Source organism: Hemicordylus capensis, chromosome 6, assembly GCF_027244095.1.
Source record: "Hemicordylus capensis ecotype Gifberg chromosome 6, rHemCap1.1.pri, whole genome shotgun sequence".
NCBI lineage: Eukaryota > Metazoa > Chordata > Lepidosauria > Squamata > Cordylidae > Hemicordylus > Hemicordylus capensis.
This window is the reverse complement of record NC_069662.1, coordinates 77,366,971-77,387,793: the sequence shown is the minus strand read 5'-3', so window position 1 is coordinate 77,387,793 and position 20,823 is coordinate 77,366,971. Positions and strand designations below refer to the sequence as shown.

At 41.5% G+C, this 20,823-nt stretch overlaps 1 protein-coding gene across 1 annotated transcript in view; it reads left to right on the top strand.

The window, feature by feature from the left end:
* Positions 1 to 20,249, top strand: part of ABCA13 (ATP binding cassette subfamily A member 13) — a 293,809-nt gene extending 273,560 nt beyond the window's left edge. Inside the window, exons 45-47 of the mRNA XM_053266156.1 lie at positions 1,742 to 1,879; positions 4,426 to 4,522; positions 20,064 to 20,249. Of these exons, the coding sequence (XP_053122131.1) occupies positions 1,742 to 1,879; positions 4,426 to 4,515 (228 nt within the window). The 3' untranslated portion in view covers positions 4,516 to 4,522; positions 20,064 to 20,249. The remainder of the gene's footprint in view (positions 1 to 1,741; positions 1,880 to 4,425; positions 4,523 to 20,063) is intronic.
* The last annotated feature ends 574 nt before the right edge of the window (positions 20,250 to 20,823 follow it).

The following is a 20,823-nucleotide window of genomic DNA, read 5'->3' as shown; positions in this document are numbered from 1 at the left end:
GCATGCACGAATGGCTTCTCGTGAGGCCTGGCATGGCCCACAGCCACGCAGAGGCCATTTGCACATGCACAGCAGCCATTTTTTGGGCAGCCATTTTTAATTTTTTTATTAAAAATGGCCGCCACAGATGCGCAAATGGCCTCTGCGTGGCTGTGGGGCATGCCAGGCCTTGCAAGAGGCCATTTGTGCATGCGTGGCTGCCACCATTTTGGCCACCGCACCATTTTAGAAAGGCCTGAACAGTCCAAAAAATGGGCCTAAAAGGCCTGAGGGGGGCATTTTCAAGGCTGGCTGGGGGAGGGGGAACCTCCGCGCACCCCCCGCCGCCAACCCGTGGAGCATTTTTCAGGGTTTTTTTTTTTTTTAACCTTTTAAAGTTGGCACACACACACCCCACCCACAGACCAAATCAAAACTGGTGAAGGTTCGAGGGTGTGCTGGACCAAACAGGCCCGGTTAGGTTCAAGGCTGGTTCGGCTTCAAACCAAACCAGGCCAGCGGGTTTTGTGCACATCCCTAATCCCTAATATTATGCTCCTCCGTACCATAGAAGCTAGAAACCAAGTAAAGTAGGGATGTGAAGAACCAGTTTGATTGCAAATCAGACCATCATGAACCAGGCCAGTTCAAGCGGTTCTATGCCAAATTGCTTTGAACCAGTCTGAACTGGTTCATTGAACTGACTGGTCTAGTTGATTGGTTCAACCAAACTAGTTTATATAGCCATGGTTCAGTCTGAATTTGGACCAAACTGCACCTAATGGCCCGTGCACACCTCTAAAGTAATGCAATCAAGGCCATACTACAGTCTTCCAGTCAGTATCTCATTGGAGGAGGCTGTGCAGAAATATTCTCCAACCCGTGTGAATTGTTGGATGAATTCGCAGTTGCAAAACATGAATTATGGTGATGTGAAATGGGGTATAGAGAATGGGCAGGCAAGTCTTCCAGGGGAAATAATTGGCTGAGGTTGGGAAGCGTGCTAGGGAATATAGGTAGAGCTGTGTCTGCAGAAGTGCAGAAAACCTATGGAATGTCATTTTGGTCACTGAATTCAGTTTTCTGAGAACCTCAGCTTTAAAATAGAAAAGTTTCTGGTCCTTATTGGTGCAAAGCTATTGAAAGTGTTTGGAATGGCTAATGCCTGCTGAAATAGCTGAAGCTAGAGGGGCTGCTGGACAGGATCATAGGAAGCTGCCATATACTGAGTCAGATCATTGGTCTATCTAGCTCAGTATTGTCTTCGCAGACTGGCAGTGGCTTTTCCAAGGTTGCAGGCAGGAATATCTCTCAGCCATACCTGGAGATGCTGCAGATGGAACCTGGTACCTTCTGCATGCAAATAGATGCTCTCTGTTTATAAATGTTCTTAGCATTCATAAACAGTGGGCAGCATTAAGACTGTTACTCCTGAATAGTGCTTTTGAAATTAAGTAGTCCTATAGAGCAGGGATTTTCTATTTTGGGTCCCCAGATGTTATTGGACTTCAGCTCCCATAATCCCCAGCCCCAGTGATCTTTGGTTGGGGATTATGGGAGTTGAAGGCCAATAACATCTAGGAACCCAACGTTGAGAATTCCTGCTATAGAGTAACTCCTGAGTAGTGCTACTGAGTAACATGGACGCTGTTCAGTGCTGAATTTTTAGTGCTATTGAAAACTCTGTTGTATTCATATACTGGTTGAAAATACTCAACTATACCAGCATATTCTCTGATTGCTTGCTTGTTTTTACTTACAGGGACAGCACCTTAATCTGTTGGAATACCATGTGCCACAAAGATGGGGTTGCCTTGCAGAGCTTTTCAGAGTTTTAGAGAACAACAAAACTTTGTTTCAAATTAAGCATTACTCCATTAGCCAAACTACTTTAGAGCAGGTATTGTATTGTTCCTAATCTTTAGTTTTGATTTAATATGGAATTACAGTGTATTATTTTAATACATCCTTATTTAGGGACAATACTGAAGTCTGTTCATTTGGAGCATGCTATGCCATTACAGGAAGAACATGTAGTTAGATAAGAACATAAGAACAACCCTGCTGGTTCAGGCCCAAGGCCCATCTAGTCCAGCATCTTGTTTCACACAGTGGCCCACCAGATATTTCTGAGAAGCTCACAGGCAAGAGACATGCCCTCTCTCCTGCTGTTGCTCCCCTGCAGCTGGTGTTTTGAGGCATCCTGCCTCTTATGGCCTTTGCTTCTTCAATTATCCAGGTATAACCACATTGATGGGATCACATTGTCTTTTTTGTAAGCCATTCTTTCTCAGCCTTAGCCCCCTCCCCTGTAATATTGAGCTAATAGTGCTAATTTACTACACAGGGCTGTTTTAAGGAATAAAACAAGATAATGCCCATGAACCACTTGGAACACTCCAAAGTGTTTAATGCTAAATCTTATTATTACTTAGTACTTAAATGCAATGCATTTTCATGTTCAGAAAACGTTATCTACATTATCTCAGTATTCTTTACAGGCGGATTGATATTATTGTTGTTGCCATGTTGCTTATGAAGTGGGAGACTTGAAGCATATTCCCCTTCCTATAGCTAGCGAGAGAGTTAATTATAGAGATGAGAATTCAACTGGAAGTTTCCTGGTCCTCATGGAGATTCCACATGCCTCACTATAAGTTCCATACTTCAGATGGAAGCAGAGCATTCTTTTGCTAGCCAGTGGGAGTTGAGATGGCCTTATGGTAGATCATAGCACCTGTGTTTGGAATATAATCAAAGAAATGTAAAGAAACTTCATCATATTTGATTACTAAAGATATGCTACCCAGAATTGAGTTTTATTGGAAGTTATATTGGAAGCTTCAGCTTCATCATGCCAGTTTGTTTGGCTTTTGCTTAAGGCACAACATTATGATTCAGACAAAGCATGAACTGTTCCAGAGAAGCAAACACAAAATAGGAGCAAATGCCCACTATATGATAGAAAGGAAAGAGAGAGTCTATCACTATATGAAAGAGAGTCTATCACTATATGATAGACAGGAAAGATGTGCAGAATGTTCCAAGCTCAGAATGTTCGGATTTGCAACAGGTCATTTTGAGTGTTCTGAGCTTGAAACAACCTTCAAATAAAGGGCCTATTTCGAGCTCGAAATTGAGCGACCCTATTCCGAGTTGGAACATTCCAAGCCTTCCGATCTCCTTACTTCTTGGTTGGCTTGTTATCATACAAATCAACTTGAAAATGGCACTCGGAATGCTTGGAACACTCAAAACATTTTGAGCTAATTCCAACGGAACAACCAGTCACCTGGTTGTTTCAACAGAATGTCCTGGGGATTTGTGTTCCATTCTGAGCTCAGAATGGAACACAAATCCCATTCCGTAAATGTCCCTAGAGACTGATATATTTCAGGAACCGCACATAGGAATGTAATGCATGAAGCTTCGTTCACATAAGTTACATTTCCTGCAAGAGGTCCCGCAAATTGAAATCCAGCCTTCTCAGAGTCACATGCCCAGTACACACAGCACACATATGTTGCACAGCATAACATGGGCAGGCTGATACTGAAGCACCCATGTTGCTACAGGCTCATACTGAAGCACTGGCATTGTTGCACATTTACTGAAAAGTGCACATACTTTAATTAGTGTGCCTACCCTCTGGAAGCACTAGTTAGATTGGAAATATGTTGCTGAAGGTCAAGTAACATTTTCCCCATCAAACTAACATATAGGAACATGAGAAGTGTCTTATACTGAGTCAGAGCATTGGTCCATCTAGCTCAGTATTGTCTGCGCTGATTGAGAGCAGTTTCTCCAAGGTTTCAGGCAGGAGTCTCTCCCAGCCATACCTGGAGATGCTGCGGGTGGAACCTGGTACCTTCTGCATGCAAATAGATGCTCTACTGCTGAGCAGCAATCCCATCCATACACTTCTGGAGTACAGGTATGCTAATCAAGGTATCTGCACTCTTAAGCAAAAGTGCAAGACTGCTGGCATGTCGCTCTGAGCCTGCAAAAGCACAGGTGTACAGCATGTAGGTCAGTGTGTCCTAATGTCCTGGATTGGGTGTCACTGAAAATTAATGTCTGCAGAATACTGGGCATGGCAGACCAGAAAGTTCACAGCCTCAGAGAGCCATTTACAATTCCCAAACAACAAAACATATGGTATAGTAGTTAGAGCAATTGACTCAGACCAGGGAGAAGCAGATTGGAATCTTCCCGCTAATCATGTTGCTCACTGGGTGACCCTGGCCGAAGCACAATATTGCATCTTAACTGACTTCACATAATTGTCGTGAGGATAAAAGGGGAGGGGGTGACTTTGTATGCTACCCTGAGCTCCTTGGAGGAAGATGGAATAGGGTGGGGGAAAGAAACAAGTGTAGAAACAGCAAATCTTCCATACTGTATTGCACTGCTTTCATATATAACATGTTTTATTGTGTCTTGTAGGTGTTTATTAATTTTGCTACCCAACAACGGGAGGCTTCACACTCGGTACAGGAATCTTGCACCAGCCATATCTGCCATTTGCCAGTGTAGGCTTCAGGTAGGATGCTGTTCAACACATTTGCTACAAGCAATAAGACTTTTCTACTGACTGTACAGGCCAGCAGGGAGGATGAAATGCCACCGTTGTTTGTAGACACCAAAATACAGTGAAACCAGCTCTTAGTAGAAAAAAAAAGAATGAAATTCAAGCATTCTTCTTATTCACTGGGAATTCTTTGTTTTGAATAGATATGAGCCAGAACCACTCTCATCTTTTAATGATTTTTTTGGCCCTGCTGAAAAACATTTCCCTTTTAAAAAGTATTATTCAGTACTTCTTACAAAAATGGTCTATTATTCATTGGTCTTGCCCTCACTTGCTCTTAGTGACATCATTGCATAACCAACTCTGATTGGTAGATTAATTACACAGTGACATCATCTCTTTCACTGTGTGAGCCCTCATTGGGCGGGATCAAGAAATGTGACTAATCAAGAAAGAAAGATAAATTAAAAGCAAATAACAATGCAAATAATACACATGAAGTAAAATAAAATGGTACAAAGCTGCAACAACCAGGGGAACTAATGGTGCTGAACAGGATTTTTTAAAAGTGAATAATTGCACTATGAACTTTTAAAGACAAATTTCTGCCCCAAAATTAAAAATGAAGACTTTTCAGCACAGCTCCAGTGCTTAGATGTTATGTCCTTTTAAAAATATGAACAGATGAGCTGTTCTGGATTCTCATTCTTAATAGCAAATATTACATTTGGTTTGATTTTTATTTTGGTTTGATTATGGTAACCTTTCATTAAACGGTTCAGTTTTCCATGTGAGAGACGGTAAGGCCCAGTGGGCATTATCAACAAGAGTCCTTTCATGCAGTATTTCTGCTCAGTAGCTCAGATGAGAAAGCTTTGACCAAATGAATTCAAATGTATTGTAGACTAGCTGGGTTTTTTTAAAACTGCCCTCTGTTCTGCAAGAGTGTTCTCCCATAACAGGCTATTTGTTTATTAGTCTGCCCTGGTTAAAGCAAGTATAACTTTCCTATATGATGCTTGACAATTATTTAACTTATAACATCTGTCCTTTGAGTCTCTTGGGACACTAGGCTATGTTTAATCAAGATCTATTTTGTTTATTAGTGATTCCACCCCCACTAACTTTAAAATCACAGACTGGGTTTTACATCAGTGATATATATAGGACAGTAATGGTGTGGGCAGGTATAATCTGCAGATGCTGGATCAATATAGTTTCCAAAAAGCATATTCTAATTTCTGATTCATCAGACAGGGCTGTGTCAGTGGGCTAATAAATTCCAGGCTGGAGTGAGCATTTAATAAACCAGCATTTTAGCTTCTCAGCCATATCATCATGGCTGCCTAGTGGCTGAAAAACAACAACAGAATGATTTGGAGAAGGAGGAACAGAAGTCAGCTTCTCCACCAGGGATTTTCTAAACAGAAGTTTCAATCACTTTTATGAGGACTTTGGGGTGATATTTGGGATTGCGTAGTAATGTAATTCAAGAGGGAAAGCTCACTGTGACATCATTTCCATAACAAAACAATTTGCTCATTTTGAGACAGAGCGTACTGATTAAAGTTTACCAGTGCTTCAGCATTCCATCTTTCATTCCACGATGTGCCAGGATATCATTCCAAAAAGCTATGCTTGTGCCTGGATTTATTTATTTTATTTTATTTTTTGAGCCAGTCTGGAAGACATTCTTCTGATATATATGTTTTCAGTTTCCTTTTTAAATGCACACATTTGTTGCTACTCATGGTATTGCTCCCACACTGGTATGAGAACATGTTCTGTCCACAGGGGTAACTGTTATGTCATGGCTAGTGAATACTCAGTCAGTGCACTTCCCAAAGGGCTGGTATTGCCTGAGAGGCTGCTAACCATGAGAGCCATGCCAAGAAGTTCACAACTAAAGGGGAGTGTGTGAAAGCTGGGAAAGATTTCCACTTCCAAACTTCATTAATCCTAGGCTGTCAGGCTTGTAAGATAAAGGACATTTGGAAGGAGCCATGAGAGGGGGTGGGGGAGAGAGAGGGGGGGGGATGCTGAGGTAAGTGAAGCCTTCATTCTCTCACCAACCAACCAAGATCTCAGTAGATTCAGTGCTGTCCAGCAGACTCTCAACTGATCCACATTAGATTTGTGTGCACAGGGGTACTGCTTCCACAGCACCTCATCATTCCATTCCAGTTCTGATTTGGGAAGAAGAACTTCTGTTTTTGTAATGATGCAAAGTTGGGGGTGGGGGCAGAGACATCCTCTTCTAATGTCAGTGTTAGATCCATGCCTGCAACAGGAGGCTACCTGCACACAATTGCATGTAAGGATTTCCATATTTTCACAAGTGGAATAAATGGCTGGTGGTGGAGAAGTGGGGGACGGAGTTCAAAAAGCTTGGAGAAACACTAGGATAACTCAAAGCATTGCTGAATACTTCTTTTCTATTTATATTTAAAATAAGGAATATTCATTCAAGATACAGAGGCTGGTAAAAATTGATCCATATCATTAATAGTGAAGTAGTGTTTTTCTTTCTTTCTCCTGTGTTGATTCATCTTCATATTTATCCCTGGGGACATCATTTAATTCAAAGAAGTATCAGATAATTCCTCCTATTTATTTATAGTTGAAGAAGGTCAAATTGTAATTGACTTCCCAAATTGTAATTGACCTTGTCTTGAAAGGGATGTTATCCCAGTCTCTAAATAGTTCCATTTCAGAATCATTTCAAAACTAATCTGACTGAAGGTATTTTTTCATAAAATAAAAACCAAACATTATTTATTTCACAAGTTTAAACAGAAAAGGTCAACTCATAAATTTAATATTCAGAAGCAATAAATATTGGACCCCCACAAAAAAACCACATATTATTCTAACCACTTGAGTTTAGAAACACGAAAGATTACAAGAGCTGCACCTTCCCTTGTGAGCTTGCTCTTGGGATTGTTTCATGAGATCAAACAAAACTATCCCTGAGCCATTATAAGAGGGAAACTTTTCACAATTGCATGTGTGAATTATTGCTAAGGATGAAAGTTGGGAAACAGTTGAACTAAGTTGTCAGAGTTTCCATATGTTAGTTCAGGGTTTCTTAACCTTGGGCCCCAGATGTTGGGCTACAACTCCCAGAATCCCCAGCCACAAAGGCCATGTCTGGGGATTCTAGGAGATGTAGTCCAACAACATATGGGGGCCCAAGGTTAAGAAACACTGTGTTAGTTGATGTACAGTATCTTAAAATTCTACTTTATAACATGGGTTCAATCTAGAGAAAAATGCCAAGTCTAATGCCATACAGATAATCAAATGCCATACAGACAACCAACCTATTCTGGATTGAACTCTCTCATTCTAGGGTAGCTTTGTCACCTACATCATCCCACATTTTGTACTAATCAACATATATTAAAATGTGAAATGCAGGGTGCTTATATATGGTTGCATCATACTACAAATTTCTATGTCATTAGGGAGGATATTATCCAAAAATCCACTTGATTCTTTGACCCTTGAAAATTCTTGTAGGCAAAGTGAGTCCCCTATTTGGTGTGTGGAGTGGGGTTGGCAGCTTCTGCTCCTCTTCAGCTTACATGTTCAAAAAGCAGGAAATTTGGAGTGGCAGGAAGTATGTTTCATCACTTCATTCAGATCCAACTTCCCCAGCGCTGTGCTTTTTGAATGGGAAGAGGGCGGGATGAAGCAGGGAGGGAGAAGGAGGAAAGATGGCAGCTGGCACACTGCAAAAAAAAAAAAAAAAAAAAAGGCTCAGAGCAGCAGCAGGTGCAGGTGAAAGGATGCAGAGGCAGGTCAGAGACAGCCAATCCACTGCCTCCACCAATCTGTTGCCCTTCATTAGTGAGGTACCTCTGTAAGACCCCAAGAATTTTTTCTCTGGGCCTTAGAAGATATGAAGTCACAGGTCTGTGGCTCATTATAAGAAAACCATACTTGTTCATGATCAGTCATGGCCATTGGAAGATAAGTGAAATGTTCTACAGAATAGTACCTCTCAGTTTGTGTCATTTTTATTGTCAGTAAAGGATGAGTCCAGGCTGCCACAAATATATCCATACATGGAAGATTTCTTGAATGAGCTGTTGTATATTCCTTCTCTGACATTTTAGGCTCAGATATCTGAAATTCATATTTCCAACCAACATCCTATCATATTTTACATAAGGCGTAGCAGTGATTATAGTTCCTGAAGCTATGAGCAAAGTAATTTGCATATCTATGGCACTACAACTAAAATTAACGAGGCAGGAACAAACTCAGGTATCCAGTCCTAAATCTACCCTCCCTCAAATAAATGATCTGGAACATGATGGTTGGTTAGGATGAAGTGCAGAGCTTAATTTGTGGTAAGGCTTAGCTTCAGAATTTGAATTCAGTGCTGAGCCCTGAAATATGTGCAGAAATAATTAAGAATAGCGTCTGAGCACTGGCAAATAATTTTTTCCTTCATCAACAAACTGCAGCCTACTTAGGATTAAAAATCAGGGATTCTAGAATAAATGGTACCTTCTATTTTAGGGTGGTAAATCACTACCTAAATTGAAGCTCCGCCCCAAGTCTTGTCTGCTATTACCAAAAATGACTGGGCTTTGGAACTGAGCAAAGTGAAAAGGAGCTTCAGTCCATCCACCACTCCCTTTCTCTACAGCAGGGATTCCCAACCTGAGACACCCCAGATGTTGCTGAACTACAACTCCCACCATCCCCAGCTGCAATTTCTGGAGTACCACAGGTTGGAAACCCCAGCTCTACAGGCAACATTCCCACATTGACCCCTACCTCCTGGCTCCCCAGCTCAGGAGGAATTACCCTGCAACAAGGCAGACTAGCAAGACTGAAATAAACACATCAGATTACACTCCTTCTAAGGCTTCTCCTTTCATTCAAATACAGCTCAACCCAGAAGTTCACTTTCCACCTTTTCTCCCTGCCAGTTCACACACCATCAGTGCCATTCTAGAGTTCCTAGGAATGAGGTTAGAAAGAAGAAAGAGTTCCTCTTTGCCACCCGTCTACCTCCCAACTTAAGACAGCAACTGTCTCCTCCTCAAAGGTTTGATGCACCTAGGAAAGCCTGCAGAATAGCAGCAGATCTATCAAGAAAGGCAGGAGAGATGCAGAGTCCAGCTGAGTAGCAGTAGCTGGAGGAACAAAGCCCCCAATTTCTCACCTACCTAAACGCTGCAATTTCATCATCTTACAAACCTGACAAGATCTTGAGGGGTCATAAGGTGACAGCAGATCTATTAATAAAGACAGGAGAAAGAGTAAAAGCCAAGCTCACCAGCAGTATCTGGAGGAACAGACTAAGGATGTCCTTACCCTGTCTGCTAATGGGGGCATTCACAGTCTCTCCAGTTTTCAGTAAAACCTTATTGTGCATTTGAAATCTGAAATTTCTGAACAGTCCATAATAGAATTATTAGGATGATTGTAATAAAGCAAGTTATTTTCTAAATTTGAGGAAACTGTGTGTTATCCCCTCAAGACCAGCAGGGGGAGTTCTCCTCATCACTAATCACTAATTAAAAATAATACGCTTGCCAAAGCAGATCAAATTACGTTAAATAATCTCCCAACTTTCCAACAGTGCAGAATAGGTTAAAAAAAGAACCTCTCCCTTAACCAATTACTCCTGAGCCCTGTCAGGAAGCTATCTAATCTGGCAGTGCCTGAAAAACTAGGTGAGCAGGTGAGTTGTTACAGACTGAGTAGCAACCGGAGTAGTACTGGATAAAGAGAAGACAGAAGGATGTGCTGGCTGATCAAAGAGATCAAACGACCATAATATGATAGCACACACCAGTTAAGAAATTCAGCATATAGATGCTTGTATGCCAATGCCAGAAGCCGCTGAGCCAAGATGGGTGAGCTGGAGTGCTTGGTTGCTAATGAAAACATAGAGTGGTCATAAAGGAAACATGGTGGGACACTGTTATACCTGGATAGAAACTCTATAGCTAGGACAGGGACAGTGGTGGGTTTAAAGAGAGGCAAAGTAGGCACTTGACTATAGTGGCAAAATTTGAGGAGTGCCTTTGCCACTCCTCAAATTTTTCCACCCGTCTCTAGGGGCGGTGGTGGCAGCTGCAGTGAGGATGGGAAGGAAAGGGCTAGTCCCTCCATTTTTCTTCTAAAAACCACCACTATGCAGCGGGATGGGGACAGCAAAGGCCACACAGTGGGGGGAGGGGAGAATCCCCCCTTTTATTTTAAAATGCTGCTGTGTGGCGGAATGGGGCTGCAGCACCTGCAGGAGGGAGGGTGGGGGGGGGCAAGGGGAAAGTTCCCCCTTTTACCTTAAAGCAGTGCCACTGCATGATGGGGCAGTGAGGGAGAGCTCCTTCCAGATCCCCTCCTCCCTCCCTAATGAGTGCACGCCCCCATCTGCAGCCCATTTTGGACTTTTCTCCGCACATGTGTAGAAAAGCCTATAACTCTGTGGATGACAATAGAAGGCCTGAAAAGAAATGTGTTACTAGGAATGTGCCATTGCCCTCATGATCAAAACACTGACAGTAACTGGGAGTTGCAGGAGGAAATCAGGGAGGCATCATAGAGAGTCAGAGCTGTAATAATGGGTGACTTTGATTACCTAAACATAGACTGGGTAAATTCACATTCAGGTAATGACAAAGAGGCCACATTTCTAGACGTGCTGAATGACTGTGCCCTAGAACAGTTGGTCATGAAACCAACCAGAGGGGAGGCAGACTTAAAATCCTAAGTGGCCTGGCATCCAGGACTTGGTGCAAGATGTGAGTGCTGTGGAACCTTTAGAACCTCTAGAGAACAGTGACCATATTGTGATCAAATTCAGCATACATGCAAGGAGAGAATCACCAAGGAAGTCTAACACAGACACTTTGAACTTCAGAAGAGGAAACTACTCTAAAATGAGGTACTGAAAGGTAAAATCAGGGGAGTCACTTTGCTCCAGATCCAGAATGCATGGAGTTTATTTAAAATAACAACAACAAAAGCATAGTTAGAATGTATACCAAAAAGGAAGAAAGGTACCACCAAGTCCAGGAGGATTCCAGCATGGCTGACAAGTAAGGTCAAGGAAGCTATAAAGGGGAAGAAGACTTATTTCAGAAATTGGAAGTCCTCCCCAAAAGAAGAGAACAGAAAGGAACACAAACTCTGGCAAGAGAAAAGCAAGGAGACAATAAGAGAGGCAAAAAGAGAGTTTGAGGAACATTTAGCTAAAAGCATCAAGGGGAATAACAAAAGCCTGCCAGGGAGGCAGTTGGTCCATTAGATGTTGAGGGAGTGAAAGCAATTATTATGGAGGATCTGAAGATTGCAGAGAAGCTAAATGAGTCCTTTGCATCTGTCTTCATGCCAGAGGATACTGACTGTATACCTGTGCCTGAAACGAGCTTCTCAGGGATAGAGGCTAAAGAACTGAGTTAGATAAAGGTGATGAGAGATGACGTTCTAAACTGTCTGGAAAAATTAAAAATTAACAACTTGTCAGCACCAAATGGCACCCACCTGAGAGTCCACACAGAACTCAAATATGAAATTGCTGACCTCCTTGCAAAAATATGTAATTTATTACTACAATCAGGCTCTGTACCAGAGGAATGGAAAGTAACCAATGTAACACCCATCTTTAAAAAGGGATCCAGGGGGGCTCTGGGAATTACAGGCTGGTTAACTTTATGTCTGTTCTGAGCAAATTGATGGGAAGCATACTCAAGGACAAAATTGTTAAGCAAATAGAAAAACAGGCCCTGCTGAAGGAAAACAAGTATGGCTTCTGCAAAGGTAAATTTTGCCTCACCAACTTCTTGGAGTTCTTTGAGAGTGTCAACAGGTGTGTGGATAAAGGTGATCCAGTTGACATAGTATGCTTGGACTTTCAAAAAGTATACTTGGACTTTCAACAAAGTTCCCCATCAATGACTCTTGAGAAAACTTAGCAGTCACGGAATAAGGGGACAGGTTCATGTGTAGATTGGTAACTGGTTGAAGGACAGGAAATAGAGGGTGAGTATAAATGGACAGTTATCTAAATGGAGGGAAGTAAGAAGTGGGGTCCCTCAAGGATCTGTACTGGGACCAGTACTTTTACATTTATTAATAAATGATCTAGAAGTTGGAGTAAGCTGCGAGGTGTCCAAATTTGCAGATGACATCAAACTATTCAGAGCAGTGAAATCCAAAACAGATTGAGAGGGGCTCCAAAAGTTCTCTCCACACTGGTTGAGTGGGCAACAAAATGGCAGCTGCGGTTCAGTGTAAGCATGTGTAAAATGATGCATATTAGGGCAAAAAACCACAACTTCACATATACACTGATGGGATTTGAGCTCTTGGTGACTGACCAGGAAATCCATCTTTGGGTCACAGTGGACAGCTTGTTGAAAGTGTTAACAGTGTGCAGGAGCTGTGAAAAATGCCCTTTCCATGCTAGGAATAATTAGGAAGGGGACTGAAAATAAAACTGCTAATATTATAATGTCCTTATACAAAACTGAGGTGTGGCCACATTTTGAGTACTGTGTACTGTTCTGGTCCCATACTTCAGAAAAGACATTCTAGAACTGGAGAAGATGCAGAAGAGGGCAACCAAGTTGCCTAGAGCACCTTCCATACGAGGTAAGGCTACAAAACCTGGGGATTTTTAGTTTAGAAAAAGACAACTGGGTGTGGGGGGGAGAGAGACATGCGAGAGGTCTATAAAACCATGCTTGGTGTGGAGAAAGTTGATAGAGAGAACATTTTCTCCCTCTCGCATAACACTAGAACCAGGAGTCTTCTCAAGAAACTGATTGCCAAGAAATTTAGGATTGACAAAAGGAAATTCTTTTTCACACAATACATAATTTACCTATGGAATTCTCTGCCAGAAGATGTGCTGACAGCCACCAGCCTGGATGGGTTTAAGAAAGGTTTAGATAAATTCCTGGAGGACAGGCCACCTCCAGCCAAGGAGGCAAGATGCTTCTAAATACCAGTTGCAGGGGAGTAACAGCAGGAGACAGGGTGTGTCCTCAACTCTTGCCTGTGGGCTACAGAGAGGCACCTGGTGGGTCACTGTGTGAAACAGGATGCTGGACTAGATAGGCCTTGGGCCTGATCCAGAAGGGCTATTCTTATATTCTTAAGTCATAGAAATGCTTCTAAATGATAGTGGTGAATTAGGATCTCTGCGTATGGTAGGTGAGCTGCTGCACTAGGCATTCGTTCAATGCAGACTAACCAAAAATATTTGCTCTTAGCTTCAGTATACCACCCCTCTAAATTGTGTGAATTAGTTCTGCATTCAGGATGGATCTCAGTTGCATGATTCCTTCTGTCCTTTATGTGTCATTTATACTTTTTAAAAAAATGCATAATTGTGAAAAGATGGATAATATCTCTCCCAAAGCATCAGGTTGATGATTTGTTGTGACAAGAAAGAGTAATTTATGTCATAATAGACTGATAATTTTTATGATCTGGCAAAAGAGTTATTCATAGATCCATTGAGTAAAATGATAGTGATCTCATTAGAATTATTTTGTTGGACAGAAAAATATACCTTTATAAATATGTTGGGGTTAATAGGTTTAAAAATAGATTTAATTTCAAAAAGAGATTACGGCAATATTGAGGGACTCTTTAAAGACATATGTATTCTGGATTTGGGAATATGTATGTTATGTATAACTGACAAATCATCCTTGGGTGAACACAGCATATTTCTGGTTTCTTTTAGAAAAAGCTATGTGATGAACAGACTTGTTATTTAGATTTATTTTTCACAATCAAGAGAGTACAAATGGCCTCTGCACAAGAATGGAGATCATAAAAATGGTCTCCATGCATGCGCAGAGTCCCAAACCGGGCCGCCAACAGCCCTGGCTACTCTGGGGGAAGCTGGCAGAGTGTGTGTGGGGGAGACACTGCTGACCCCGCCCCACTGCCGACCCCGCCCCGCTGCCACTGAAGATAGTACTTTTAAGTACTAACTGACTCCCCCTCCTGTCCCATCTAGGCTCACGGTATCCCCCTACACCCTTACTGGAATCCTCACCAGATTACCAGTAGAGCTCCAAACTGATACTGTTCAAATTGGGCCCAGTTCAGTTCACACTCTGATTGGTTCAACTTTGAACCTGTTGAGCCAAGCAGGTTTGACGTTGATCCTGGCTCATCCCGAGCCAGCTTGCACACCCCTATTATGAGATTCCATTTTGTGCCATTTCTGGGTTGGGTATTGTCTGTTAAAACACAGGTGTTTTCTGGATGTATAGGTAAAAGGCTAACAATGATGACAATGATGTCTTTCCCCCTTATTTTTCATTGTAAAGCAGTATTCCATGCTGGGGTACATGCCTTGCCTTCTTCCCTAGTGCTATGCTGCATGGCAATTAAAAAAAAATCCTCAGTCCATTCATTCAGCCACTTCTGGGATCCCCTGTGGGAGACATTTAACAAAATCCATAAACTCAGCAGTGGATCTGGACAGAATACAGCTACTCTCTAAAAGCACCCGAGAGCAAGGATGGCATTGCAGGTGCATTCAGCATGCCTAAGCCACTTACTTTCACTTGCTGTTTTATTCAGCTGCCACACTGAGATGTGTGTATCCACATGCATCATAGCTTGGTACTTGCTGATACAACACCATTGGAAGGCATAGTACCTTTTGACTGATATACCACACTATGGTGCCTTCGGACATTGCATGAAACCTCAGGTTGACAAACCCAAGGTTAATTTCTGAAGCCGGGAATCATCCCACAGTCAATCAACCAACCACGGTCTAGCAACCTCTGGCTTCTGGGCAGAGAAGGCCCTTCCTCTTCCTGGTCTGCCGAGGCCGAATACCAGCAAGCTACATGCCTGTCATGTTGCCAGACTATGGGCAGGGCGTCAGGATCTTAGGAAAGCAGCTTCCATTGGGCATGCTCCTTGTGGGGCAGGCTCAGCGTGATTGTGTCTTTTTCACCTTGATCACTTGCTTTCGGTAGGGCAAAGACAGTTTAACCCCTTCCTCATATCATTTGCACCATTGCCTTTGCAGGAACTTCCAAGCTACACAGTCTTGCAGAAGCACTATTACTGATACCACAGAATGGCAAGGGGCACTTTGAGATGGCCTCAGGCAATGCACTCTCAGGAGGACCCTATTAGAGACAGGGTGTACAAACTGGGAATCCATTCACATTGCCTCTGACCTGCTTGAGTGCAAAGCAGTGTTCAAATTACGGGAGGTGGAGGGGGCTGAGGTCCTTTACCTTCTGTTCTGGCCCCTTAGCTATTGTTTTTAGGAGACTACAGGGGGCCTATGAATAATCAGAGGTGCACCTAGTTAATTTTGGAGCCTGGACCTAAAGGATTTTGGAGCACACACACACACCCGCTTGCAAATTAAGCATCATCATGCTCTGCCAGGTGACCACAACAATCAGGACAGACTAAAGAGCATTGTGGGGGCGGGGGAGAGGCTGCAGAGGCCCTGGACATTGACCCTAAAGTCCAGGGGTAAGAGCACCTTTGTGAATCATATAACTAAATGCTCTGGCTGATACGCCAGCTGCACCCGTTTCTCGAGATCAATGACCTCAAAACAGTGGTACATCTGTTGGTAACCTCCAGACTTCACTTCTGTAATGCGCTCTACATGGGGCTGCCTTTGTATGTAGTCCGGAAACTTCAGTTGGTTCAGAATGCAGCAGCCAGGTTGGTCTCTGGGTCATCTCGGAGAGACCACGTTACTCCTTTACTGATGGAGCTACACTGGCTGCCAATAGGTTTCCAGACAAAATACAAAGTGTTAGTTATAATTTATAAAGCCCCAAATGGCTTAGGCCCTGGGTATTTAAGAGAGCATCTTCTTCACTACGAGCCCCACCGCCCACTGAGGTCATCTGAGGAAGTCTGTCTCCAGTTACTGCCAACTCATTTGGTGGCTACACAGAGACAGACCTTCTTGGTCTCTGCCCCAAGATTGTGGAATGCGCTCCCTGCAGAGATATGATCCTCTCCATCTCTGGCAATTTTCAAAAAACATCTGAAAACCCATCTTTTCGCCCAAGCTTTCTCAGCTTCCTAAATGTTTTTTTAGGTTTTACTCTCTGGTTTATTTTTAAATTGTTAATTTTTTAAAAAAGTTTTTTTTAATATGTTTTTAACTTGTTTAAGCTATTTTTTTCTGCCTAGAGATGAAAGTTTGGGCCGGTGTAAAAATTTGATAAATAAATAAATGGTGGGAATTGGTAAGCAGGGCTTGCTCATTTTGCTAAGACCGCCCCCGCCCCGCCCCACCTCACACACATACACCTGTTTTAGAATTCAGTAGAATTGCTTTTTCACTGACTTCAACTTAATCAGCAGGTATAATGCTTACTTTGCAGCCATGAAAGGCTTCCTTGCTGATTTCACTAGATGAAACAGCTGTTTAGATGCCAGTATTTTCTGGTCAGTGGCAATCATCACTCTTGAGGAAGTAAGCGCTTTGCTGGTCTTAGGGCCCCATAAAATGGCTGCTGTTGCGACCTTCTGGAGCCAGCTCTGACCATCTCTTCATATTACCGGAAGGGAGTGTAGTCTAACAGTCAGTGGCTTGCCTAAGACCACCTAATGAGGACTTTTTGGCTCACAGCTCAGTCTCTCAGCCACTCTGCTGCACCATCCCCCATACAAGTAGAACAACTATACAGCACTCACAACAGGTCAATGGACAATTTGCATGGTTGGAAATGGACTACTAAGATCCCATGAAATTCAGAAGCCTCACACAACTTGTTTCTCCTTTAGGTTCATGCTGTTGCCATATGACTGGAAGATGAAATGTATTTTCATTAAAATTTGAGATGAAAAAGCCTTTTTGTTAGAGGAATATATATAATACATATACACACATACCTGACAATTTCATTTTCCTTTACAGTACTTACATCTGTCAGGTTCTACAGTATATTTGTCAGGACGTTCGTCTGATTTTTTTCAGGAAGTCTTACATAAGAGCATCTCTAGTGTGCCACTGCTGCATAATTATGGAGATAATTAAATATTAATAAGATTTTCAATTCCCTGGAAAGGCAAATTACAACATTAACAATGTGTGTTACAGTGAGCATTTCTAGGGAAGATTTATCCAACCTGAAGAAATAATACTGCAATTTTTAAACTTTTACTTTAATTAAATATGTATCTGAAGAAATGGGCTGTGAGAAATCATGAAGCCATTATTGCCTGAACAAAAGCACTGCAGGTTTTTTGATGCCTTAAGCAACTTTGCCACTTTGCTTCTCTGCAAATGCAAGGTTTTTCTCCCACCTTGCTTCTACACAACCAAAAACTGGGAGCACACACAGCAATTTTGCTATGCACATTGACCAAAACAATGCAGACTCATGGATTCATTCAAAATGATCAAAGTGCTTTTTGCACATACATTCTGTAAACAGTAAATCGTCTTGTGGTGGCTTTGCCCTATCAGTCATGGATACACTAGGACCTCCATCCCAGTAATATGAACAAGTTGTTACTTGATGGTGCAGTGATGAATGTGTGTGATGTACGTGCATGCATGCCGCAGCCCAAAGTTTGCAGGGAATGAAGAAAAAAAGTAATGCCTGCAGTGGTTAGCAGGGCTCAGAAAGAAATGAAACAACAGTGATTCATTTCAGGAAATGAAAGAGCAGTGATGGCCATTCTCATATGATTTTTACAAGTCTTTTGATATTTGTTCTACATAATGAACTGCTGCTCCTTATGTAACATTACTGAGGTGAGAGCCAGAGACTCTTTTCATAATTAAATGTTTGCAGAGAAAGGCTGACTCTGAACTAGATCACTTAAAAATTCCAAAGGAAGAAGCACTTGGGTCACAGTTTACACATCTAAAACAGAAAACAGGTAGAAGGTACCAACCTAGTGATAAAATATATATCTGTATTTCATGCCAAGTTGTTGATCTTAGTGCATTGAGACATAATGACATGAGGATGATGTTATAATTTTGGCAAGAATTGGGTGTCTGAGTATTTCCCGAGCCTGAGGCTGTGGAACTTATTGATAAGGAAAAATTGATAACATAGGTAGATAAAATGGGGGATAGTATTGATAAGAGATTAGTTTGACCTGGTCTTAAGAACTCATGCTTTAAAGAAACAGGCTTTGGTCTCTTTATCCCTTGACAGCAGACTGTAACTGTTAGTCACAAGCACAGATGTCTCTACACTTGCAGTCAGGTAATCACTGCTTGGAAATAATAGGCTTTAACAACACACTAGTTTACTCAGGATTAGGGGATTTTATCCACAGTCACAGAAAAACAAAAATCCACAGGTATCACAGATCTAACATGAAGCTTGGAATGAGGAACCTGGACCAGAGCCAATCACCAGATATGTAAACAAGCTGTATTGAATTTGGACAGAAGAAGAAGGGGGGATGTACAACAATGATAGGGGGTTGCCAGCTCTTTTTAGGAAACCTGAATGTGGTCCTAAGACCTGGTCACTTTCAGTTAACTCAAAAAAGCAATTGCATTTACTCTACAGATTTCTGTAATGGGCAGGGGCAGAGCTACTGCTGTCTAAAGAGGTTCCAAGAACATGACCCCATAAGGATCAGAGAGAAAGAAGGACCACACACTGTAGATGTTCTGTGGTTGAGTGTCAGGTATAAGAGCAAGTAAAAGATAATGGATGGAATCATTAGGGATGGAATCATTAATCATTTACAAAAGAAGGATTTTTTTTGTGATTGAGGGTGACAGAAGTGGGGGAGCAAAGGTCATAAGGAAAAGAAAAAATGGTTTTTAAAATCTGAAAACTCAGAATTTGCTTCAGTCATGAGTTAATGTCATTCCCTTTAGTGATGCTAAGACACCAACCTTCTGCAGTCAGCTGAAGCAGAATTAAAATGGTGGCTCCACAAAACATTCAATATAGCACTTTAGGCCACATAACAAACTCATAGTGTCTTTTCTCATGGGAAAGATCCTAATATCTTTGTATGTCCAAGTTCCATTCAGCAAAGGTTATATTTCTCCTGACGACAACTGGCCTTTTAATTAGTTGTTTCCTGCTCTCAACTTGATCACTCCCACCTTTTGCTGCTTAATTTATTTTATTGTTTATTAGCACAGTTCTCTCTCTCTCTCTCTCTCTCTGATTGTTCAGGCTGCAAATAGGAAACAACTAGTTAAAGGACCAACGGTGTCCAAGAATGATCAGGAAATGACTCCTGAGTATGGTAGCTGAGAGAAGCCTCACTAGGGCTCAGCCAGTCCACATTGGACAGGTTTATGCTGCAAGTATACTTAAAATTAGGGCAGTGGGAAGCCACAATCCAAGAATTTTTTTAAAAAGTCAGGAGGATGAAAAGAAAAACACTGGATTTCAATTATTTGGCAGCAACATTGCTTGGATTCTCCATAATAACTGAGTGAACAAATTATGTTCATTCTGGAGAAAACAGCTATGACAGAATAAACATAACACACTTTTAAAATCGTCTTAACATTTTTTTTGAGTGTATATATAACAGGTTGATTTCCCTAATCTACTGTGTTCTTTTTTTCTTCCAGATATGGTAGAACAAAGTGCATTCATCTCTGAATAACAAGAACTGAATATGCAGTCATATGTACATAGCAGATTAAAAGAATCTATAATATGCTTTTATCTTGTTTTGATCTGGGACCAAACAGAAGTAAGCCAGAGACATGAAAAGGATGATTCATTTCTTCTTCTTCAAATAAAATTGGTTTTTAAACAGACAATGAATATAATCTTATTTGTTATTAACAGGTCACTACTCTGGACCTTTTAAAGTGGTATGAAAATAGACACTGAATTAAAAAGCAGCTCAGTTGACCAGCACAGTACACAATTTGTTTATACACAAAGCACAAGGGCAACAAGTCAATGGATAGTTAAACATTCCTAACTCAATTGATTTCATAGGGCTTGCGTAACTCTCTGATGGACTGTGACCAATATAAAGTGTACAGTTATCATTAAAAAAGTTTATTGTCCTTAACAGTGATCATCCAACAGATTATACTTAAAATAGATATGTTAGGGATGTGCACAGAATGGGATTCATACAAATCAAATTGATTTGTATGATAACAAATCAATTCATACAAATCAAATTGATTTGTATGATAACAAGTCAACCAAGAAGCAAAGAGATCACAAGCTAATTGGAAGCCAGTGCCAAAACCAGTCAGCAAAGGAAAAACACACCTCCAAAATGGCATTTGGAATGTTCCAACTTAGAATGGGGTCATCCCATTCTGATCTCGAAACAGGCCATTCATTTGAAGTGTGTTCTCTTTTGAG